This window comes from Malaclemys terrapin, chromosome 24 (assembly GCF_027887155.1).
Source record: "Malaclemys terrapin pileata isolate rMalTer1 chromosome 24, rMalTer1.hap1, whole genome shotgun sequence".
Lineage (NCBI taxonomy): Eukaryota > Metazoa > Chordata > Testudines > Emydidae > Malaclemys > Malaclemys terrapin.
Window position 1 is genome coordinate 6250723 of NC_071528.1, and position 25786 is coordinate 6276508.

The 25786-nt window shown below is 46.3% G+C and overlaps 1 protein-coding gene across 2 annotated transcripts in view; it reads right to left on the reverse strand.

The window, feature by feature from the left end:
* The window catches only part of REXO1 (RNA exonuclease 1 homolog), a 74191-nt gene extending 48909 nt beyond the window's left edge, over positions 1–25282 (reverse strand). The window contains exon 1 of one of the 2 annotated variants that reach the window (XM_054013535.1): positions 25014–25280. In XM_054013535.1, the coding sequence (XP_053869510.1) occupies positions 25014–25167 (154 nt within the window). In that variant the 5' untranslated portion in view covers positions 25168–25280. Of the gene's footprint in view, positions 1–25013 lie in introns of both variants that reach the window. The other variant, XM_054013534.1, reaches the window with a different exon arrangement.
* Positions 25283–25786: the final 504 nt, after the last annotated feature.

Genomic DNA, 25786 nt, shown 5'->3' on the forward strand with positions numbered 1-25786 from the left:
GAGCAAATGTGACACAGAAGTCACTGAAATGGAACAAAGTACCACCATTAACGGGTCCTTTAGAAAGGTAAAACTACACTTCAATTTCATAGAGCAAGGAGATTAAGGCAGTGTATTAAGTATGCTCACAAAATTTAAAAGATAACCAGAAATGTTTGACATTTGTCTTTCCACAAATCTCTTTTCAGATGTTGCAACTTCCTCAGATAATTATAACATTAAAACTGTCTGAGAATCTTGGAGCATGCAGACTCTGAACAATCCACCTTGGCACTTAGACTAATTGCAGTGATATCCTACCACTCCATTTGATCTTTTACATAGAAATAGAGAAGAAAGAATTGCTGGGGAGATTTTTTTGGTGAATGCATTTTTACTCTTGCTGTATAAGTAGTTTGCACATCACTTGAAAATTTTACATCTATTTATCCAAGTAGGAGATAGCAACTTTCAATTGAGACATTAAAGTCAAAGAAAATCAGTAAAGCATAGACTGATGTCTAATCTGCTCACAAGGCACCCGTATGCTAACCAGTGTACATAATTTTGTGGCAATTATGTAGTCAGCAAGCAACTTGCTCCCTCGCTAAGCACCAGGCACAGAAAAAGATAATTTTCTCCTCTGTAATTAACAGAAGTTCATGATAACAATCATGATTCAGGGCCACTAAGTGCTACTAAACTGGCCTGTTCATCCCCATACGTTTCTAAAAAACGAACCAAGATCGCAATCAAAATGATTCTGCTGAACTCACAACATTAACTTAAGAAAAACTTACTAGTTTATACTGAAAACAGGATGTATTTTAAAAGTAAATCAGTAAAAATAATGAGTTTGAGAAACCACTGGCTAAGCCTTTGTGCAGAACATGGCTAGAGCTCAGGGCTCTGCAGAGATGGAAAACAAGATGGTTTTTCATGTTGCTTCCTGAACAAGGGCTACTCAAGGCAGTACATTAGAACAAACTGCAAAAATGGAAAATGCACGAATGCGAAGACTTTTAACTTAGGTTTTAATCTTGTCAACTGACTCAAAACTAGAAGAGACAATCTTCTTTCATGGCTTTTATTGTTTATGGCCAATTATAAGAATATAAGAGTTGCCATACTTGGTCAGACCATGGTCCATCTTGCCCAGTGTCCTGTCTCCGATACCATACCATACCAGAGTTTCAGGGGAGTGTACAGAACAGGGCAATTATGCTTTCCACTCCCAGGATAAATGATTTTTTTAATCCCTATCATAGGATGGAGGTAAATCCTAGGTAATGAACTCTTTGAAAGATCAAAATTTGTCAGTCTACTCTCACACTATTAATCCAGGGGTGGGCAAACTTTTTGGCCCAAGGGCCACATCTGGGTATAGAAATTGTATGGCAGGCCATGAATGCTCACGAAATTGGGGGTTGGGGTACAGAAGAGGGTGAGGACTGGGGGGGGGGGGAAGGCTCTTGGTGGGTCCAGAAATGAGGAGTTCAGAGTGTGGGAGGGGACTCCGAGCTGGGGCAGGCGGTTAGGGTGCGGGGGAGAGGGGGTGAGGGGTCTGACTAGGGGTGCTGGCTCTGGGGTGGGGATGAGAGTTTGGGGTGCAGGAGGATGCTCCGGGCTGGGATCAAGGGGTTCGGAGAGCAGGAGGGGCATATGGGCTGGGGCATGGGAGGAGGTCGGGGTACAGGCTCCAGGCACTGCTTACTTCAAGCAGCTCCCAGAAGCAGCGGTATGTCCCCCCTCTGGCTCCTACGCAGAGGCACAGCCAGGCAGCTCTGCACGCTGCCCCGTCTGCAGCTCCCGCCCCTGCAGCTCCCATTGCCCCAATGGGAGCTGCGGGGGCGGCATTTGGGGTGGGGGCACAGTGGCGAGCCCCTTGACTGCCCCTATATGTAGGAACCGGAGGGGGGTCATGCAGCTGCTTCCGGGAGCTGCGCGGAGCCACGGTACACAAGGAGTAGGGCAAGCCCCCGACCCCACTCCCCGACCGGAGCGAGCCCCAAACCCTGCTCCCCGGCAGGAGCCGGAGGGCCGGATTAAAATGTCTGAATGGCCAGATGCGGCCCCCAGGCCATAGTTTGCTCACCCCTGTAATAATCTGTTTCCAAAGTCCTGTTATACACGTTTTCTGCTGGCTATTGCCAAGTTAGTCATATTGCTCACAGCATGAGCAAACGTGACATTGCTTCTCAGGCAGCGTGGAAAAGGGACGGCATTTAAAAGTGGGGGTGTCTACTGTGCACCTTAGAAATGGAATGGATTTTGGCAACGTTGTGTTGTTACTTCTGACTGTCCTGCACTTTTGGAAAGTGCAGTTCCACCCTATGAAAACATGGCAACAGGAGTAACCTTTGCAACACGATACACTTCCAAAATGACAGGTCAGCCAATGGATGGGGCTGCTCTAGCAGAAGAAGCAGCAGCAACCCAGAGGACAGAGGAAGACGCACAGATAGTTGGTTGTCAAACACCCACGCCTCTCCTCGCTGCCAGATCTTCAACGACAGGAACACACATTCCTCTCCAGCCACTCCCACAGGCCTATCCCATCCCCTGCGGAAAAACGAGGTTTTATATCTTTCACACATGCAGCATTGGCAAATCCATAGGTGCTCTCCCCGGCCTTCAAAACCAGGGTATCCAAATTTGGCACTCTTTTCAGTGGCAGGTTCAGAATACGACACTTTGGCACACAGCTTCACAATTTGAGCTGTGATGAACTTGCTACTATAAATAAAACACAGTCAGTTTTACAGACTATTTGAAGCTGCAGGTAAGTTACGCAAATTGGGCGCAGCCCTCTGGCTGCTGACAAATCGGTGCTCTTGTAAAACCTAGATGCTCTTATTCTAAAGCAGCCCTGGCCTGTTCTCCTTCACCAGAGGGACAGTAACAACGCTGGCTCTCACGGGTGGGTACATAAAGGAGATGAAAATCAGGGCCCTAATAGTGATGCAAAGGAGTCATAGAATCAAAAAAAAAAAGAAAAAAACTGAACAAGTTGATATGGGCAATTTCCATCTCTTCCTCAAACGCCTACAAGCCTAACCATACAAGGTTGTGTGCTTCCTCTGAAAGGTGCTGAGCTCCCTTATCTCCCACTGAAAGTAAGAACTGAGGATGCTTAGCGCCGTACAGAATGAGCCCGTGAGTGGGTGGAATAGAGACTAGTTGTATGAAATGCCTTTCATACTCCAAGTCTCTCAAAGCTTTTTACAAAATAATTAGTCTGAAAGCGCAGGGACTGTGTGGGCAAAGGCGGTATGTCACTATGTTCCGAGTGACAGCTCAAACTGCCTTCAACGTTCGGAACGCAGGGCATTACTTTGAAAGAATGAATATTATTTTGCATTTACATAGCACCCTCCCCCCCGAAAGATCCCAAAGTGCTTTACAAACCAAATATAGACAGCGCTTCTGCAACGCAGCCATCTTTGGGTAAGGGTGGCAATCTACCAGCCGTAAAATCTTTCACGTCCACACTTGGTGCTTAATACCTAACCGAAAAGACAGCTACACAGTGTGAACTGAACTCAATTTACCTTCCTCGGGAGGAGGAAGGGCTGAGTGAGTCCTACGGTGATTTTAAAAGGTGGTTATGGAGAGTCTCAGGCTAAGACTATATTTAATGCTACGGCAACAGCACTGTCGCACTTCAGTGTGGACACTCACACAGCAATGGGAAGGGTTCTCCCCTCCCCGAGAAGCCGTAGCTAGGTCAGCAAAACAACTCCTCCATCGAACTAGCGCTGTGTACACCAATGATAGGTGCAGCTAAGGTGGGGAGGGATAGCTCAGTGGTTTGAGCATTGGCCTGCTAAACCCAGGGTTGTGAGTTCAATCCTTGAGGGGGCCATTTAGGGATCTGGGGCAAAAATCTGTCTGGGGATTGGTCCTGCTTTGAGCAGGGGGTTGGACTAGATGATCTCCTAAGGTCCCTTCCAGCCCTGATATCCTATGATTCTGTGTAGATCAGGCCTCAGTGTTCCCTTCGCCAAAGCAGAAGACACCATAAAACCAAAGGTAGACAGAGACCAAATTCTCAGGCTATGTCCACACTACAGAGCCTATGCCAGCTTAGCTAATGTTGGCCTAGCTGTGTTGGTATAGCCCCCTAGTGTAGACGCAGCATACACCAACAGGAGGAGTTTTTTATGCCAGCAGAGAACAACACTTCCCCAAACGACGTTAGCTGCATCTACATTGGGGGTTTTGTCAGCATAGCTATGTTGCGTGGGGGGTGGGGAGTGGCAGGGTTCACACCCCTGATGCCAGTATACGTTTTAAGCGTAGACCAGGCCTCAGTCTAAAGAGAAAGAACTGGGAAGAGACTTGGGGCCTGGCTACACTTACAGATGTAGAGCGCTGTGAGTTAAACCAGCCATCGGAGACCGCAGTTAGGGAAAGCGCTGCCGTGTGTCCACACTGAAAGCTGCAAGCGCAGTGGTGTGGCCACATTTGCGGCACTTGCAGCAGCATTGAGAGCGGTGCATTATGGGCAGCTATCCCACAGAGCACCTTTTCCCACTCTGGCGCTGTGGCTTATGGGAAGGGGGGGGTGAGGGGCATTCTGGGTCCTGTCCCAACGCCCCGTGATGCATTGCTTCACATCCCAGCAATCCCTGTGCTTCCATCCACATTTGGCGCCATCTTTCAATGTTTTTTGTACTGCACACTCGGTCTTCCCTTTCGGTCTGCGGGAATGGATCCCGAACTGCTGAGGAATATGCTGATGGGCCTCGCCAGCACGTCACGAATGGCAGTTGAGTTACTCAAGCTACAAACTGACAGTGAGGAGTCCGACGACGATGTCGACTCGCGTAACGCATATGACACGAGATTGCTTGTGGCATTCACAGACATGCTCGCCACCGTGGAAAGCCACTTTTGGGCTCGGGAAACAAGCGCTGAGTGGTGGGATCACATCATCATGCAAGTCTGGGATGACGAGCAGTGCTTGCAGAACTTTCGGATGAGAAAAGCCACTTTCATGGGACTGTGTCCTCAGCTCGCCCCCACCCTGCGGTGCAAGGACACGAGATTGAGAGCTGCCCTGCAGGTGGAGAAGCGGGTGGCTATTGCAATCTGGAAGCTGGCAACTCCAGACAGCTACCGATCGGTCGCTGACCAGTTTGGAGTGGGGAAGTCGACCGTTGGAATCGTGTTGATGCAAGTTTGCAAGGCCATTAATCGCATCCTGCTCAGAAGAACCGTGACTCTGGGTAACGTGCATGACATTGTGGATGGCTTTGCACAAATGGGTTTCCTTAACCACGGAGGAGCGATAGATGGGACACATATTCCAATTCTGGCACCAGCCCACCTAGCCTCCAAGTACGTTAATTAGAAGGGGTATTTCTCTATGGTTCTCCAGGCGCTTGTGGATTACCGTGGGCATTTCACTGACATTAACACAGGCTGGCCCGGAAAGGTGCATGACACATGCATCTTTCGGAACACTGGCCTGTTCAGGAAGCTGCAAGCCGCAACTTTCTTCCCAGACCAGAAGATCACTGTAGGGGAAGTCAAAATGCCCAGTGTGATCCTTGGAGACCCCACTTACCCTTTAATGCCGTGGCTCATGAAACCCTACACAGGGAGCCTTGACAGCAGCAAGGAGCAGTTCAATAACAGGCTGAGCTGGTGCAGAATGACTGTGGAGTGTGCTTTTGGCCATTTAAAGGGCTGCTGGTGCGCTCTGTATGGGAAGGTGGACCTGGCCAATGACAACATCCCCACGGTTATATCCGCATGCTGTACCCTCCATAACATTTGTGAAGGGAAGGGTGAAAGATGAACTCGGACGTTCAACACCTGGAGGCTGAATTTGAACAGCCAGAGAGCAGGGCAATTAGAGGGGGCTGCAAGGATTAGGGATGCCTTGAGGGAGCAATCTGAGGCTGAAAGCCACCAGTAATGTCTGGAGGCCTGCACGGGAGTGAAGTGCAGTGGTTCCAATGTGAGTAGGAATCTGTGTTTGCTACGCTGACTTGCAGTACCTGTTGCTCTCCTGGGCTAAGGTCTCTTTTACTTTATGCAATAATAAAGAATGTTTTCAAAGCCAAAAAATCCATCTATTGAAAAGAAAATGCATTTATTGAAAAGAAACACAACTGCTTGGGAAACAGAAAGGGCCATGGGGGTGGGGTGGGGAACGGTACAATCACAGATTTGCGTATGTCCTGTTATCATACTCAGCCTTCCTGTCTGGAGTGCTGTGCAATGAGTGCTGCACTTCAGGATGGCTGTACTGCATGGTGATGGGGGTTGAGTGCAGAGGGTAAGGGTGGTAGTTTGCAGGGCTGGGTGGTGAAGCTACAGGTGTTGGATGCAGCTGGTGGCGATAAGAACCTGGATGTGGGGGAAAGTGGGTTGGAGGTGACATGGGGGCACAAGGGAAAGAGTTTTGGGACAAGGGCTGCAGGGGGGTGGGGGCAGGCGTGGTAGTGCTCCGCCTGCATTGCTACAAGCGCCTGTATTCAGTCTGCTTGGCGCTCCATGATGCTTAGCAGTCACTCCATGCTTTGGTGCCAGCGATCCGCATTCTGCTGGCGGACCCTCCCTTCACTCTCCCACCACTCCTGCGCTTTTTGATTTTCGTTAAGGGACTGCTGCATTACTTCATGCAGCATGTCCTCTTTGCTTCTACGTGGCCGCTTCCTAATTCTTTGGAGTCTTTCGGACGGTGATAACAAGGATGGCTGAGATCTCAAGGTTGCATCCGTAAAGCCAAAATGCAACACTTAACAGAGACAGCATTGTTCACACCAGACAGAGCAATGATTTGCCTGTACTTAAAGACAAGCACAGTCTACACAATAGGAGAATTTGCCCATCCTAAAGCGAGCGCACATAACCCACAGGAGCCCCAAAACGGTGAGTAAGCACCGGGGCAAGGGGGACTGATTGTTTCACGGCCGTATTGTCCTCTGGGTTTCTGTACCTTGGGGAGAGCTAACAGCTGCAGGAGGCCTCTATACTGAACACTGTCCTCACATTTTCCACAAGAGTTCGTCCGGGAAGATCTCTCACTGCTGAGGGTGACCTGGGAAGCAAGGAAGGGTCTTCTACTGCAATGCGGCTTCCGCCCTGGCCCATATGCAGCTTGCCTGTGTGCAGCCATGGTCCCCCCGCCCCTCACGGCACAGTGGCATGGACATGTTAGCCTGACTGGGACAGGGAGCACAGTAGCTCTGCCAAGGAACCTGTGCAAGCGGATTGCCCAACTTCTGCATGAGACCTTTGAAGAGATCACCGAGTCCAATTACCATGATGTGAGAGAGCACATCAACGCCCTATTCCGCATCTAGGCATGCATGCAGCCCTAACCCTCCTCGCCCCAAGAGCCCACACCAAACAACTTCCTTCCCAAAATAAAAGCCGCTTACCGAACACCTCCTCTGGTGTTTGTCCTTCCCCAAGCCCCAGCCACTGCGACTGGCTACCTTTCTCCTAGCTTGAGAACAGCTCCTGGCTGCATGCATCTAGGGATACTGGGCTGTCTCCCACCTCCTCAGCACTCTCGCTCCTGCTTTCCTCCTCCTGCCTTGTTGAACTGGGATCTGAAGTGTCCATGGTGGTCCTCCGAGTGGAGGTGGGGTCACCCCCAAGTATCGCATCCAGCTCTTTATAGAAACAGCAGGTCGCGGGAGCAGCACCGGAATGGCGGTTTGCCTCACGGGCTTTGTGGTAGGCATTCCACAGCTCCTTCACTTTAACCCTGCATCAGAGTGCGTCCCGGTCATGGCCCCTTTCCATCGTTTCCCTTGATATCTGCCCGAAGGTATCGCAATTCCTACGGCTGGAGCACAGCTGGGACTGGACAGCTTCCTCCACCCAAACACTGATGAGGTCCAGCACCTCGCCATTGCTCCATACTGGGGATCGCCTGGCGCGTGGAGGCATGGTCACCTGGAAAGATTCGCTGAGAGCACTGCACGCCTGGCTGAGCAAACAGGAAGGGGATTTTCAAAATTCCAAGAGAATTTAAAAGGCAGGTCTGACGGTTGGTCACCTGAGGTCAGGGCAGTAGAGTTCAAAGTGATGACCAGAGTGGCTAGAACAGGCATTGTGGGACACTTCTGGAGGCCGATCAGAGCGCATTAATAGACAGGGCATCCACACTGGCGCCGCGGTGCTCCAGCCAGGGTGCAGCGTTATGCATCTTGACTAGGTGGATTACCAGGAGCGTTCCAGCCACGGAATCCGGCTGGAACGCCAGTGTGGACGTATCGTGAGTTAGAGAGCCCAGGGCTGCTTTAATGTGCTCTAACTCACAAGGGTAGCCATGCCCTAAACTACAGTGGTGTAAGGCAGCATCAGGACTGTATAAGTAAAAACCACCCCCTTAACTGAAACAGTTACACCAGTACAAAAACCTGTGTGTCGACCAGGTTTTAGACTAATGCAGTTTGTATTGTGATACTCTAATGTACAAATCAGTTTATTTTATTTTGTACACATGTTACTTTAGTGGAATGATCAGTTTGTGAGCTACAGAATAAACCCTGAAAACATCAAGGGTCTTGTGAGATTTCCTCTTAAAAGAGCTCTTTTGTGTGTCGGTGGATGGTTTGATTGGATTACACAGAAAATGTGGTATCTGATCAGCTTTATTCCTATATAAGACACTTGCTTAAGTGAGCTCCACTATAGTAATTAGGGCTGTTACCTTCAGTCGTGATGTGTTTGCGGATAAAAAAAACTCTTTGCTGTATTTCTAGTGCATTAAGAGTGAATGCCTAGAGTAAGGGAAACTAAATAAGCTGCCTCAAGTCAGGCCACTAAGGGCTGGTCTACACTGGGGGGAGGGGGGCAGGGAATCGAGCTAAGTTACGCAACTTTAGCTACATGAATAACGTAGCTGAAGTCGACATACTTAGATCTACTTACTCCGGTGTCTTCACTGTGGTAAGTCAATGGCTGACGTTCCCCCATCGACTCCGCTTCCACTTCTCGCTCCAGTGCAGTACCGGAGCCGATGGGAGTGCTTGCCGGTCAATTTATCGCATCGATGCAATAAATAGACTCCCACTGGGTCGATCGCTGCCTGTCAATCCAGTGGGTAATGTAGACATGCCTTTATTTAAGCACCATACTGTAGACTTAATATGGAACCTAACTTTAGATGCTTAAAAATCTTGGCCATTGTATTAAATGCAAAAAGAAAAAAATCTTCATTTGCTTTTGCATTTGTTACTTTCAGTTCAGTACATAAAACATTTAAGAAAAATCTTTATAGTTAAGGAAGATAACTGCAAAATAAGTGATCTAGTTTCTGCTATTTCAGCTGTATAATAACCCTATGATAATTCTGCTAAAACAAAATGGGCAGATTAAAGGTATTACTTAATGAAATTTCTCTTTTTTGATGAGAAGTTACAGAGATTCCTCCCAGGAATATCACAGGGCAACCAAACTTGAGATAGCAACTCCCTGTCTGACTGTTATTGTAATTATGATCAAGACACTTTTTAAAAAAAAATTCAAATTATTTTAAGAATAAATACATCTTAGAATGAGCATATTAAAATACATCTTCCAATGCATCAAAAGGAAGTAAAACAGAAAAAAATCATTCCTTTTAAAAACCATGTTATAGCCCTATATAAATGCTGATCACTAAAACCAGAAAATGTACTTAACTCAGATATATTCCAAAAGAAACCAGTGTACTTTGAAATGAATCCCTCTTAAAACAAACAGCTTTTCTGGGCAAGAAGAATAGAAAACATGGAACAGGCTTCCACAGAAAGTTAGGGTTTCCTCCCCCTTAGTTGTAGTTATGATGGTGTTGTTGGTTTGGGAGGGGGGGTGTCAATTCTGCAATGGCAATGTTATTCAAACAGCTTCATTTAGGCTAGGAGCAAAAGGCTGTAGCATCTTCTGCAGTATAATGGTCATTCTAGTTATTGCAACACAGAGGAAGACAGTAAACAAAGACTGACATTATTTATTAAACATAATGCAGCCAGTACAAGGTCGCCTATTTGATTTAAAAACTTATTTTACAATGAATCATTCTGCATCAATAGATGCTTTGTTTAAAGGCAACCTAGGAGTGTATCTAGAACATGCTTTTTATTCAGAATACAGAGCCCTGCTGTTTGATCAATTCTTACCACTGAAGTTTATAATTTTGGAAGAAAACAGGCTGGTTTTTGCATCTGTCCCGCTCAAGGGGGAGCACATATCTCGCTCTCAAAGGCAGCACCAGCTAAAGGAGCTAAGAGGTAGCTGCAGGGGAATCAGAAATATTAAAATTTTGGGCAACTGAAGTCTTGCAATGCAAGACTTGTAAGCAAGACATCAGTCTTTCATTACAGTGACTATCAGTCTTGGACATCTAACTGTTCAAGGAAGCTGTTTGAAACATTTTCAGAAAAATAGCCATTTTTGCTACAGTCAGAGCACCTATGCTAGATTAACATCATGCTTCTGTTTACAGTGTTAGTGCTGACCATACCAACAACCTCTGCAATTACCAGAAAAAATGATCCCTACCGGAAGAATATTTTTGAGCTTTGCCTTTAATATTTCTAGAAAAAGAAAGGCAATTCCCACAAGAAGATGATATTATTTCACAAGAGGCTTTGCTTTTCTGTGAAAATGGCAAGATTTCGTCCTAGCAACAAAGGCTTGGCTCAGCAGGTTTAACTTAGTGATAAAATACCACAAGTATGTGCTGGTGGAAATGGTGACTTCTGGCAAAGACCTTATTCGCAAATACCCAAAGCAGAGTTTGACAGCTTTGCACAGCTCCAATGGTGAAGCTTAAATCCCCTAAAGGGCAGAAAATAATTAATAGTAGAACATTTCAAATAAGTGGCTCAGATTAAGGAGGTTTGGGAAAGGGGTGCAAAAGTGGAACCGAAAGCAAGGTTTTTTTTATTTAAAGTACAACTGCAGTCAGAAAACTCACAATGTAAGTCTTATTCAATGTACCTGCTCCTTGTGTGCAAGTCTTACCTGCATGTTTATTCATTCACTGATAGTGCACCTAATGCAATAGCATCCAAGCGCATTACAAACATACATAAGTATCAATTTATAAACAGAAGAATGAAAGAAGACAATGCCTTAGCAAGAGATTTGACAAAATTGCCTCAATCACTTAAATTGTCTGATTTTTTTAACACACTATTGTTACAAGTAACACCGAATGTGTCTAAGTGAAAGATTAGAGAAACAGCGCTATATTTTTTCGAGTTTGCTTACCTAGCACATCTGACAGCACTTAGTGTATTGTAAGTTCCAGGCTTTTTCCTGTATAGACAAGCAGTTTCTCCTGTCTGTGTGGATCTTTCACACAGCAACAGGGAACAGAGAAACACGATTATTTTTTAAAAAGGCAAAGGGTAATTGTAAAATCATTGGCAGGGGAGTCTGGGCAGACACAGTATCTAATTTATTTAACTTATGTTTTAAACTGAGTAGATTTCAAAGTGGCAGCGCCCCCTTTAAACTCAGGCTTCAAGGGTGCATCTGTGACGGGTTCCCACCAGGGTGCCACCTGGAACTGGGGTACCACTGAGCCCCCCGACCCACCAGCCTGGGCTCCCTTCTACACTGTACAGTACTGCTATTGACAAGCTGCCAACCCTCCAGGCTTCAGCCTGCACTTTCACCAGCATACATACAGGTAGACACACACCCAGCTGCAGAACATGCAGACAGATTCTTTAACCAGCCCCTGCATGGGAAGGCTTCAGCTAGGGCACCTCCCAGGTCCTAAGGAACACACCCCCTATGGAGTATAAACCCAAAATTATACTGTCTTGTGCTGCGTAAGCTCATAAAATTCGCCCCCTCCTTCAATGTGGAGAGGGATTATGCAACAGCTTTCTCCCCGAGTTATGATTCCCACATGCTGGTTTTAGATAAAGCAAAAACAAGTTTATTAACTATAAAAGATAGATTTCAAGTGATTATAAGGGATAGCAAACAGATCAAAGCAGATAAACAAAAACGCAAAAATAAACTAAATAGACTGGCTATGAAGAGCAGATCCGCACTCTAAGTGATGACACAAGAAGGCTGCAGACTCTTAAGGGGCAAGCTACACTTGTTTAAAGCTTGGAATCCCCAGGTGTTCCATTCGTAGGCTGAAAATCCCATTAGCCTGGGTCCAGCACTTCCCCCAGTTCAGTCTTTGTTCCTCAGGTGTTTCCAGGAGTCTTCTTGGGTGGGGAGTCAGTGGACAACCAAGATGATGTCACTTCCCTGCCTTATATAGCTTTTGCAAATGGCAGGAACCCTTTGTTTCAAAGCTTGGTTCCCACACCAGTCAGTGGAAAAATACTGACATCCCAAGATGGAGTCCAGCACCAGGTGACCTCGTCACATGTCCCACAGCCATTCCCCACGGGCTGTTTGGAGCGCTCACAGGAAGGCTCACCAGGTGGGAGCGAAGCTTCTCCTAAGGCCTATTGTTTCTTTCTAATGGCTCATTAACCTGAATGGGCCCTTCCCAGCCAGCCATCTAGACTGAGAGCATTTTGCCTAGTGGGCATTGCCCTGGATTAGCTACACGTGAAATACATACACAGACAATATTCATAACTTCAGATACAAAAATACCTGCAAACAAATAGGATATCATATTCAGCAAACCATTACCTTTCCAATGACACCTCACATGCCTTACCTTGCATAAAATACATCTTTATGATATCATTAATCAGACTAGTATCACTATGAAGAATATGGAATGCAGCGTCCCACCATCCACACTAGGAAAAAAGGGTTAGTTTGCATCTCCTCCTCCCATCTTAGCTAACTTGCTGTGGACAAGGCAGGGTTTTAACATGTTAGCAGGTCAAAATAAACGCTATATTTTACCATACGTTCACTAACACATGGTAAAAAGCCACCTTTTTTCCTAGTAAAGATAAGGCTTAAGAAGCCACCAAAGCGAGCAAGGTCAACAGTCTCTACCAAGAACATCTCCTTGACAGTTCTCTTTTTGCTTCCTGTTCACAAGAGGGCATATCTAACCAAGTGCTTGCTTTACTCTCATGGCACTTTCAGAGATAATACTGCGGTGAAAGAGGCTGCTGAGTTCTATGCCGCCTCACACAGACCTCCTCAATGTCAGCTAAATCTTTATTGCTAAAAGATGCAAGAGGTCAAAATAACAGATACAAAAAATAACTGACAGCTTCCACTGTTTGTCAGGCGTATACAAAAACAATAGTTTATGCTCCTTCCATTGCAACTGTTATTAATGGCTGTGGTGATGTGAATGATACAAGTATACAAAAATCACCAGATTAACGTCAAGCTTTATGGCAGGGAAAAAATCTTTCCAAGGGGAGACTCACAGTAAGAAGGAAATTTTCAAAGTTGGGCTAGAACATCACAAAGAATTTAAATATAAAACTATATTTAAAGAGTGCTAGTGTACTTAACAGAAAAAGAGTGCACAAAGGGAAGACAAGTAAATACTGGGACTGTTGCCCTTGGATCAAAGTGACCTTCCTACCCCTAATCTTTTGTACCAGACTGACTAGTAGTTTGGTAACTATTTTACGCCCTGTAACAGGATCTTAAATACATTTACATTCTTAAAAAGGAAATCTAAAGACCTCCAATTGGCCTAGCTTAAAAACAATTATTTTCCCTCTAGTATTAAAAAAATAAAGTTTAAATTAACTATTTTGAAAAAGCACGAGCTGAGGGTAATTTTCTCCGATTCCAGAAAACAAAAGCACCTGTAAAGTTTTCAGAGCCCACTACAGAAACGGCATGTCAACTTAAGGCAGCTACTTCAAATAATTATTAGGATGTTACAATTAGCAGAACCAAAATAAGAATCTTTTAAATATTCTGATATCCTCTCTTCTCATTCAAGAATCTCCTAAAAGTTCACTTTTGCCACAACGGCCACCAGAAGCAACAATTTTTTCTCTGTTTAATCTTCAAAGTCAATTCCTCCCTCTGGGTTTCTCATTATGTCCTTTCTTCTCAGTATCTGCTTTTTATTTTTTAAACTCTTTAGGGTATAAACAACCTTCTTTTCTATGTCTTGTGCAGCACTTAATTAAAAAGATGTAGTACTTCAGTGGAAAGTCAGCAATTCTGACTTCTAGAAGAGCAAAACTAAAGTTAACTGACATATAAAAAGAGCAGTTTTCAAACTTGAGGGTGTTAGATTTTTTTTAAAAAAATCAAGTTACCTATGAAAAAGTTTGACTAAAAACAAAACTCAAACTGTATAAAAAACACCACACATTTCACTGACTCAAAGCCTATATTAGAACAAAATAACTGATTTACTATTTTCCAACACCTGCCGCTCAAACTTTCCAGATACCACAATTAGTAAGTACAACATTCTTCAAGTGGTTTTAAGCATGGAACCGATGAGTTAGCTTCTCAGAAAAGGGTCAGATCTTTAAAAATATGGGAAATATTATATATCTATAACCTCCAGAACAGGACTGAGGTTTTGGGTAGTTATTTATTTAGACGTGATTCTATTCTGAGTGATAGGATATGATGTTAATGCAAAAAATACTTCAATAGACAAAAGTTTGCTTGTAGAAAGCATTTCTCTATAACTGCTTCATGTACTGAAATCCACAACAACTCACAAGCCAACTCCAAATATACAATAATAAAAATTTCAAAGAATTACCTGATTTCTCCACGGTTAATAAATAATGAAGATATTTGTTCATGTTTTGCTTGAGGATTTTAATATCTATTTTGTATAGTCAAGGCACTCAAACAAATGCTTATGTCACAATGTGCTGTTGACCAGTACACTGACAGCACCTTCTGGGTCCCAAAGATAATTGTGGCAGGAGGGCAGGACATAGAAACTTGCTGAAGTCCCGCCCCCACCCTCATTTACTCTAAAGCAAAATTACCATTTCTACGACAGTTTCTCCCTCCTCCTGCCCAACCCCCTTCTCAGTGTTATTAATATCACCGAGGGGAATTTTTAAAAATCTAATTTATTTTCAATATTTACTCTACTTACTTTTTATATCACTCAGCTTAGACACTGAAAACTGACTAGTCAATTTCACTTCTTGGTTTTCATGCATTAATGCAATGTCGCAAGGTTTGAGCTGTGAAAATTTCACGGGAACCATTTAAATATGAAACAAAATATTTCTAATTAGAGGGATCTATAAAGCCTTTTTGTTAAAAAGCATGCACAAAATCTAATTACTGAGCCTAAATTACCTAAAAGTGTGTCCATTTAACATCATAGAGGCAGATCTCAATGGACGACAAAATTACAAAATGTAAAGATAGTTCTAGTGAGTTCAATGGAACTCGTTGCCTGAGTAAAGCTACGGATGCACGTACGTGTTTGGAGGATTGGAGGCTAATTAATGGACCTTTTACAATGCATAAAATAAATTTAGAACAGCCTCTGAGAGTACTGAATAAATGCTTCCAAATGAACACTTGCCAAAAAAGGCTTTAGAACAATCAGAGCTGGATTGTGCCTGGTTTTATGCAAGTGTAAAAGGGAGAGGGTATGGGGGAGAAAGAAACAACACAATGAGCCTTCCTCTCCACCACAACCCTACAGCCCTGAGAAGAAGCTGCACATAATCTGGTCCTTGCATGAATCTAAGCACAAGGACTTCATGAGGTTAGCTGTGACAGCAGGACAAATCTCTCCCAAGTGAGTGGGAAGAGCCGAGGATGTGCCTCCACCAGTGGAGACTTCCCTGAGGGCGCACGCATTGCACGTTTGCAAAAGGTGGCACAGTAATAATGCTTCCAGGAACTGCAGACCGCATCATGTCTGTACCAGCTGAAGAAATTTTGCTTCAAGTTTCACATTCTAGCAGAGATCAAACATGGAAGATTTCCTCCCCCCCAAAATAAACATTTTAGGAAGTTATGAACATGTGAAAACAGAAGTTTGAATGGAAACTGTTTTGCATCTTTACCAAATGCGGGCACTACATGCAGCCACTCTGAAAAGTGAGGTATTTTAAAAAGCTTCATATCACATTCCCCATTCCCAGGGAAGTGAAAGACGTTACAAAAGAATAAAACATTCCAAGGGGCAAATAACTTGTTGAAATCTCAACTGTTTTGCCATGTAACATTGCTACATGATTTACCACCTCTGGCAATCTAATGAAATGACAAGACATCTCTGACTACTGCAAGACCAATATTGAGATCAGTTTATTAAATGAAAAGACATGCTCTTGACCTTGCTATCAAGTGGTTTTCCAGTCTTCATTTCACAAATCACAGCTGTAATCATTACCTATCTTAAGTTGACAGTATTTTTTTAAATTATTTTCTTGAATGCTGACAGATACTAAGCCTTTGGAGCTACCAGCCAGCATGACTTTCTAGAGTCTTTAGAGAGCCTTGTCAAGAGATTCTACCCAGTCTTGGAATCCACTTAAGTATGAACATCCACAATCAAAGCCTGCATTTAATTGATCTGAACTCAAGTCTACAGCTCATGTACACTACGAGCTAAGGGTGTGATTCCCCTGCTCGTGTCCACATGATAGTGGGAGTACAAACAGTAGTGTAGCTGCAGCAGCACCAGCACGGGCAACAGAACGCTTAGCTGTGCCAAGTTCAAACCCACCTAAAACCAGTGCCCATGCCTCTGCCGCTGCTAAACGTGCTACTGTGGCTACACTGCTATTTATACTCATTACAGCGTGAAGAGAGCTACTGCAAGTGCGTCCCCACAAGCAGAGGAATCACACCCCTCGCTTGTAGTGAAGACGCAGCCCACATTTGTTGCAAGAGAAAGGTTTACCATTTCTGTTCATTCTATTTCCCTTTCCAGTTAGCACCAAACAAAAAAAGTTTCCTAGGAAAAATAAAAAGGGCATTCCCAAAATACGTTACTGAACGTAATAAGCCCACAGAGTATTAATTCAGATGCCATTGCAATATGTGATGTATTAGAAACCAGAGAGATCAGACAGATTAAACAGAGGCCTCAGTCCTGTAAACACTTATGCATGTGCTTGGGACTACTTACACAAGTGAAGCTAAGCACATATGTAAGTGTTTGCAGAATCAGGAAAATATTTTGCATTCGCAGCATGCTTTTGTGGACTGTCCTATTCATGTTTTTCCTCCCCAAGGAATACAAGTTTTGTTGTTTGTTTTTAAATGTGTGCATTTCACTCACTTCTTTCCGAAAGTTTATAACAGGTTTAAGAAAAGTATTTAATTTAAATGTATAGGAAAGAAATGCAAAGGGGTGTGTCATCAAGCTTTTCCATGCAAGCACCAGCTAGTTCTCTGCTCCCTATCCTACCTAAAGAGATAAGTAAAGTGTCTTAAACTTCTCAATTGTGTTACTAACACATCAGTTCTTAAAACAAAGGATTTAAATTTATTTCTTCCTTCCCCAATTCTTCATTTCACTGAGCTAGGTCACCAAAACCAGGTTAATTTAACTTCTTGGTTTTTACTTTAGCAAAATGCTACAAAGTTTCCAATACATACACTGCAGGAAACTGTGTATTTTCATTGACATTCTTTAAATTTAGTAATAATATTTCTATTAATAGTTTTATCCTTTAATATTTTGAATATTTTGGTAATATGCTACTGCTATCACCATAGCAACTGAGAACCTTCTATGTAAAACTGATTGGCAATAGCAGAGTTTCTAGGCGACTTCATGAATCCCTTTTTGCTTTATTAAAATTTCTGCTTGGGGTATGGTTAAGTTTTTGGTTGGTTGATTTATTAATTTTGGGTGTCCATGCTTGTTTTTGGGAGGGGGTTTTAGGGAGAAGGGGCAGGTAGAAGGAGGGGTTATTGTGTCGTTCTTGTGATGACTGAAAGGCTTTGCCAAAATGGAAGGTTCTGCAGCATCTCCTAAAGGGAGACTGCCAAGTTGTTTTAATATTTAAGTTCTCTCCTGTATTTTATTATTACCCTGCACTTCTACAATCTAAGCCTCTAGCATGTTACAATTAACCCTCAACCTTCCTGTGAGGTAAGTATTTGTTTTACAGATAAGGAAACTGAGGAACAGAGACATGAAGTGAAGGGCACACTGCATCAGTGACAAAGTCAAGAAAAGAACTAAACAGTCCTGGGTCCTACTGTCCCCAGCGTTAATCACTAGACTATACTCCCTCCTTTAAAGGAATTCTCAAAGATGCGTATTAAATCTAAAGAATTTGCAGAATCCTTGGAAGCATTCTAAACATATAATCCACACAGTACAAGAAACCACCACAGATTTTTGATCTTTGTTTAGCAAAGAGACGGTCTCATGGCTTAGCCTGGTCCACTACCACACAGCTGTTCTACACAATGTAACTATCCGTATGTATTGTTCTAATGTAACTGCTTCCAGGCTAGATGCTAAAACTTCTGCTCTTTCAATCCTACTCTGATAGCAGACTCACATAGGTGATAAGAACCTTAGAAATCCATAGCTGGATTGTAGCTTGGTTTTGAAACCAGGACAGAGACCACCCGGCTTCTGAGCATGGTCTTGGCCTGATCAAAAAAGTCAAGTAGAAATAAGGTTTGGTTTTCTTTTTTAAATGTTCACAAACAAAATCTTTGTTATGCTTTATGACTTTTCAGCTCAAACAAGCTCTAGACTTTCACAAAACAGAAAAACTGAACAAATAGCTGGGGGGGGGGGGGTTTCTCCCAAACCATAGCTATAGAAAGCAATGCTTTGGGGGGGAAAAACACAGTTCTTTGCTTCCTACATTTTCCAAGCACTTCACAAACATTCATTAATCCTCACACGCCCTCTAATGTGCCAAGTGGATATTGTCCTCATTTTACAGATGGAAAAGTTAGGGCAAGACATTTCACTTAAAGTCACCCAGCTAGTCAGTGGCAAAGTCAGGATTAGAACTCAGGATTTCCTGATTCCCAATCCTCCGCTCAATCTTTCACACAATGCCTTCTCCCAAAAGGCATATCTGATATACTATTTCAAGTGTATTACACATCACCCCCAGTAACTTACCCACCTTTCAGGCAATATTTTAGAGATACGCCCCTCAAACCGGGCACTATTTCTATTACTGCACAAATGGACCCTAATGGTTAATAAATAGAAATTAATATTTCTACTCCAACTATTCATATACTTCAGTATCCAGTACCTCTCAATGGGCCAAATCATAGAAGATTAGGGTTGGAAGAGACCTCAAGAAGTCAAACCCCCTGCTCAAAGCAGGACCAATCCCAACAAAATCATCCCAGCCAGGGCTTTGTCAAGCCAGGCCTCGTCTAGGTCACTCTGGATCCTACCCCTACCCTCCAGTGTATCTACCTCTCCCCCAGCTTAGTGTCATCCGCAAACTTGCTGAGGGTGCAATCCATCCCCTCATCCAGATCATTAATGAAGATGCTGAACAAAACCGGCCCCAGGACTGACCCCTGGGGCACTCCTCTTGATACCAGCTGCCAACTAAACATCAAGCCATTGATCACTACCCATTGAGCCCGACAATCTAGCCAGCTTTCTATCCACCTTATAGTCCATTCATCCAAGCCATACTTCTTTAACTTGCTGGCAAGAATACTGTGGGAGACTGTATCAAAAGCTTTGCTAAAGTCAAGATATATCACATCCACCGCTTTCCCCATATCCACAGAGCCAGTTATCTCATCACAGAAGGCAATCAGGTTGGTCAGGCATGACTTGCCCTTGGTGAATCCATGTTGACTGTTCCTGATCACCTTCCTTTCCTCCAAGTGCTTCAAAATGGATTCCTTGAGGACCTGCTTCATGATATTTCCAGGGACAGAGGTGAGGCTGGATTCTCCTTCTTCCCTTTTTTAAAGATGGGCACTATATTTGCCTTTTTCCAATCGTCCGGGACCTTCCCCCATCACCATGAGTTTTCAAAGATAATGGTCCATGGCTCTGCAATCACATCAGCCAACTCCCTCAGCACCCTCGGATGCAGTGCATCCGGCCCCATGGACTTGCTTATGTCCAGCTTTTCTAAATAGTCCTTAACCCGTTCTTTCACCACTGAGGGCTGCTCACCTCCTCCCCACACTGTGCTGCCCAGTGCAGCAGTCTGGGAGCTGACCTTGTCTGTGAAAACCAAGGCAAAAAAAGCATTGAGTACTTCAGCTTTTTCCACATCATGTCACTAGGTTGTCTCCCCCATTCAGTAAGGGGCCCACACTTTCCCTGACCACCTTCTTGTTGCTAACATACCTGAAGAAACCCTTCTTGTTACCCTTCACATCCCTTGCTAGCTGCAACTCCAGCTGTGCTTTGGCCTTCCTAATTAAACTCCTGCAGGCTCGAGCAATATTTTTATACTCCTCCCTAGTCATCTGTCCAAGTTTCCACTTCTTGTAAGCTTCCTTTTTGTGTTTAAGCTCAAGGAAAATTTCTTGGTGAGAAATCATAGATGGGTTTTCCCTACAAGTAAGGGGACAGGAAACTCCCCAAGTTTCCATTTGCTGGGATGCTTTCACATCAGGGAGGGAACGACTGGCATTTGCAACCTCTGTGCAAGGCTGGAGGGGGCTCATCTTTACAACCTGCAGATTTTAGAAGCTCTTCTTGTGGAGACCACGGCTCCGCATTTGTCACCCTTCAGAGGGCAGGAGTCCAGCCCACCGGGAGTGCACTTTGTAAATTACAGATATTTTAATGCTATCCCCCATCAACAATTCTAGGGGGGGGGCGGGACAATACTACCTGCAGTTGAAGAGGGAAGGAGAATGATGCCATGAAGCAGGTATTCCCTTGTATGCCCTCCATTCACCTAGGTCTGCCTGGGGTTCATATCATCTTCTCAGGCTTGGAGGAGTAGATGATTTGGCCCCTTGTTTTAAAAGCTCAGGGTAGGTCTACACTTACCTCCGGGTCCGGCGGTAAGCAATTGATCTTCTGGGATCGATTTATCGCATCTTGCCTAGACGTGATAAATCGATCCCGGAAGTGCTCGCTGTCAACGCCGGTACTCCAGCTCGGCGAGAGGAGTACGCGGCATCGACAGGAGAGCCTGCCTGCCGCATCTGGACCCGCGGTAAGTTCAAACTAAGGTACTTCGAATTCAGCTACGTTATTAACGTAGCTGAATTTCATACCTTAGTTTGAAGTGGGGGGTTAGTGTGGACCAGGCCTCAGTAACTGCCTGCAGTCAGTCAATCAGACTCACTCTCCTCCTCCCTCTGCACCGTGATCTGCATTGGATAAACTACTGAATATTTTTGGGTGGCACACTAGTAATGGCAGGCCCAATGTACTCCTTGGGCATCATGGTTGACCTCAACCTCAGAAGCAAACACCCTGTATACGCTGGATTTGTTAGAGCATTATTATTCTGTACCCTTAATAGCACCCTTGGGGGAAAAACCATTTGCTTGCAGGCTGCTTTTTCCACTGCTCTTCTTGCCCAAGGATTACAAAATATACAGTTTTTAATTTTATTTAGTAAACATCATGACATGGACATGAAAGGAGATATTGTGTCTGGCCTCATATGTTTTCATGATCTTTTGTAAGGCTCCTTTAGAATACAAGCAATTTAATTGATAGATAGCAACTCATCTTGAATAAGAGAAACTGATCTCAAAAAGTTGGTTGCTTGCTAAAGAAAGTCAGAATACAACAGAGAAAACACCACCCTCTAGCGTAAATTTTAAATGTAACCTCACAGATCAGGGGAACTACAATACTGCACATGAAAGGAAATACTAAATCAAAGCATAGTCTCTTTAGTCTAAATCCATCTCAGATCAAATGAGCTATAACAAAAGGGTTGTTCCCTCCCCCAGATTTTAAAACTAGAGTACTTTGTTCTTAAAGACATTACACACGCTAACAGTAGCGGTGCCAGCGGCCTCCTATTAAAGGCAGTGCCTTGGAGTCGATTTATAATTACTCTCCACTTCTCAACCCAAATCCACATATATAAAAGGGTTCTACTGAAAAGAATCCCTCACAAGAAGAATGATCAAAAAAACAAGGTTATCTTTCAGACATCATACAATCATGAACGTATAGATCCTCTATCATCCAAAAGGAACTCTACGTGCTGTACGTACTACAAAAATTGCTTCACATACCACTGCACAAATACCTGAATAAAGTTGGGTCAGGTCGGGGAGTGGGGGCAGAGAATTGGTCCCAGGCACCTAAGTCAGTTAGGCTCATATGAAAATGCACACAAACTGATGGACAAATATTTCTAACGATAATAATCGAAATGTACAGATAGGCAAAGTAAGAAAAATGCAGCTTGAGAACTTATTAGAGTTTGATTTAAGAATATCAACACTGGATTTTTTTTTTTTTTTTGCACATTGTGATGTTAGCAATTAATTTTTAACTGTTATAAAGCTTTAACCTTTTGAACCTCAACATTTACTGTCATTAAATAATTACTGTCTGACCCCCCCCCCGCCATAATTTCCCACAACTGTGAACATTTAAATTAATAAAAAATGCTTCAAACCCATAATTCTGCACAACTGGGAAGTTTTAAATTGATAACAATCAAAGATGATGCTTAAAAACCAACCTCAAGTGTATCCATTGAAATTACAACAAAATAAAATTTGACTGCGAAGCCTAGGTCTATGAAAAGGTCACAAAAGCAGCAGGATGAACAGACTAGGTGACTTAACAGGTCTCCGCTATGTCTATCACCTCCATAATGAATAAGAAAGGACCCTTGGAGCATAACAGGGTGAGGGCTACCCTGAGTGGGGTTGCAGTTAAGAAGGGAAAGGAAACTGTTCCCTCAGCAGACCTGTAATTAGGGACAGGGTGACTGTGGATGGGCGATACATGGAGCTCTCACTGGGGAGTGAGGGCTGGGAACGGGGGAAGAAGACTGGTAAACGGAGCTGTCACTCTGGGGAGAGCTGCAACCTGTCCCTATGCTGGGAGGAGAGGGGGAAGAAGGAACCTGTCATGTCTGGGGGGAGACAAGGAACTTGTCATTATTTGGGGGGAATGCAGCGGAGAAGGAACCTGCCACTAAATTTTGAGGGAGGATGGGAGGAGAAGGAACTTGTCACTATATTGGGGGGGGGGGGTGAGAGAAGGCACCAGTTGCTACATATTAGTGGGGGAAGGGAAGGCACCTGTTACTATATTGGGGAGGGGGGGAAGACACCCGTCACTACATTGGGGGGGAAGGCACCTGTCGCTACATTTTAGGGGGGAGGAGGGAAGGCACCAGTCGCTACATTTCGGGGAGCAGGAGGGAAGGCACCAGTCGCTACATTTCGGGGAGGAGGGAAGGGAAGGCACCTGTCGCTCCTTTTGGGGGGAGGGGGAAAGGCACTTATCCCTACATTTCGTGGGGGGGGGGAGGGAAGGCACCTGTCGCTACATTTCGGGGGGGGGGGGGAGGGAAGGCACCTGTCGCTCCTTTTTGGGGGAGAGGGAAAGGGAAGGCACCTGTTGCTACATTTCAGGGAGCAGGAGGGAAGGTACCTGTCGCTACATTTCGGGGAGGAGGGAAGGCACCTGTCGCTCCTTTTTGGGGGGGGAGGGAAGGGACGGCACCTGCCGTTACATTTCGGGGAGGAGGGAAGGGAAGGCACCTGTCGCTACATTTCAGGGGAGGGGGGAAGGTACCTGTCACTACATTTCGGGGAGGAGGGAAGGGAAAGCATCTGTTGCTCCTTTTGGGGGGAGGGGGAGAGGGAGGGCATCTGTCACTCCATTTCGTGGGGGGGAGGAGGGTAGGCACCTGTCGCTCCTTTTGGGGGGGGTGGGGAAGGGAAGGCACTTGTTGCTACATTTGAGGGGGGAGGAAGAAGGCATCTGTCGCTATATTTCAGGGAGGGGAAGGAAAGCATCTGTAGCTACATTTTGGGGGGGGGAAGGCACCGGTCGCTATATTTCAGGGGGGCAGGCACCGGTCAGTATATTTCAGGGCGGGGGAGGGAAAGCACCAGTCACTACATGGGGGGGGAGAAGAAGGCACCAGTCAGTATATTGGGAGGGGGGAGGGAGAAGGAACCAGTCAGCATATTTGGGGGGGGAGGGGAGGCACCAGTCAGTATATTTCAGGGTGGGAGAGGAAGACACCGGTCAGTATACATCGTGAGGTGGGGGCGCGCGCCTGTCAGTATATTTCAGGGTGGGGGCACCCGTCAGTATATATCGGGGGGGAGAGAGAGAAGGCGGCAACAGCCAATATATTTCGGGGGCGACACCTGTAAATATATATCGGCGGGGGGGGGAGAAGAGAAGGCGGCAGCGGTCAGTATATTTCGGGAGGGGGGAAGGCACTGGTCAGTATATTTCAGGGGGGGAGGAAGGCACCGGTCAGTATATATCGCGGAAATGGAGGTGCCGGTCAGTATATTTTGGGGGAGGAAGGCGCCGGTCAGTATATGGGAGGGGGAAGGACCAGTCAGTATATTTCGGGGCAGGGAGAGGAGAAGGCACCGGTCACTATATTTTGGGGGGGATGGGCAAGGACCAGTCGGTATATTTCGGGGGGGGGAAGAAGGCACCGGTCAGTAGATATCGGGGGGGGAGGGGAGAAGGCGGCACCGGTCAGTAGATATCGGGGGGGGGGGGAGAAGGCGGCACCGGTCAGTAGATATCGGGGGGGGGGGAAGGCGGCACCGGTCAGTAGATATCGGGGGAGGGGGGGAGAAGGCGGCACCGGTCAGTAGATATCGGGGGGGGAGGGGAGAAGGCGGCACCGGTCAGTAGATATCGGGGGGGGGGGAAGGCGGCACCGGTCAGTAGATATCGGGGGGGAGGGGAGAAGGCGGCACCGGTCAGTGGATATCGGGGGGGGGGGAAGGCGGCACCGGTCAGTAGATATCGGGGGGGAGGGGAGAAGGCGGCATCGGTCAGTGGATATCGGGGGGAGAAGGCGGCACCGGTCAGTAGATATCGGGGGGGGGGGAAGGCGGCACCGGTCAGTAGATATCGGGGGGGGGAGAAGGCGGCACCGGTCAGTATATTTCGGGGGGCGGCGCCCGTCGCTCGGTTTCGGGGGACCCAAGGCCCCGCGCCCTGGTTCGGGGGCGGCTCGGGGCCGGGCGCGGCGGGATCGGGGGGTCCCGGGGAGCCGGCGGGGCGGTACCTGCGCCGAGCTTGGCCCCGGGCTCCGGGGCTGCGCCGCGCGCGGCCGGCGGGTGGCGGAAGTGGCAGTGCGGCCTCCTGCAGGGCGGGCCCCGGCCGCCGGCGCCGAGGAAGGGGCAGTCGATGCCGCGGAAGTAGCCGCTGGGTCGCAGCATCGCGCCGGCTCCGCGGGGCGCCGGGCGGCTCCGTCCCCGCCTCACACGGACAACCCGGGCCGCGGCCCCGCCAGCGCCGCCATCTTGGGGAGCCGGGCCCGGCCGGCCGAGGACCCCGCGGAGGCCGCTGCCAGGAGAGGGCTGCCCGCGCCGCGCCTGACTGGAAACCCGCCCGGGGGCGGGGCTCAGGGGGCGGGGGGGGGGGGAGGGAGATGAGGGTGACAGGGATTTCCCACCACACCCCCGTTCGACTCCCCCATCCACCCCCACACTGATCAACCAGCCCCCTGTAAATTCAAACACCCCCATTCTTGGGGAAAGGTCAGATGGGGTGCAAGGGGGAGGGGAAGAAAGGGAGATGGGGTGCGGGGGGAGGGGAAGGAAGGGAAAGGGGGTGAAAGGGGGAGATGGTGCAAGGGGAGGGAAAGGAAGGGAGATGGGGTGCAAGGGGAGATGGGGGTGCAGGGGGAGGGGAAGGAAGGGAGATGGGGTGCAGGGGGAGGGGAAGGAAGGGAGATGGGGTGCAAGGGGGAGATGGGGGTGCAGGGGGAGGGGAAGGAAGGGAGATGGGGTGTGGGGGGAGGGGAAGGAAGGGAGATGGGGTGCAAGGGGGAGATGG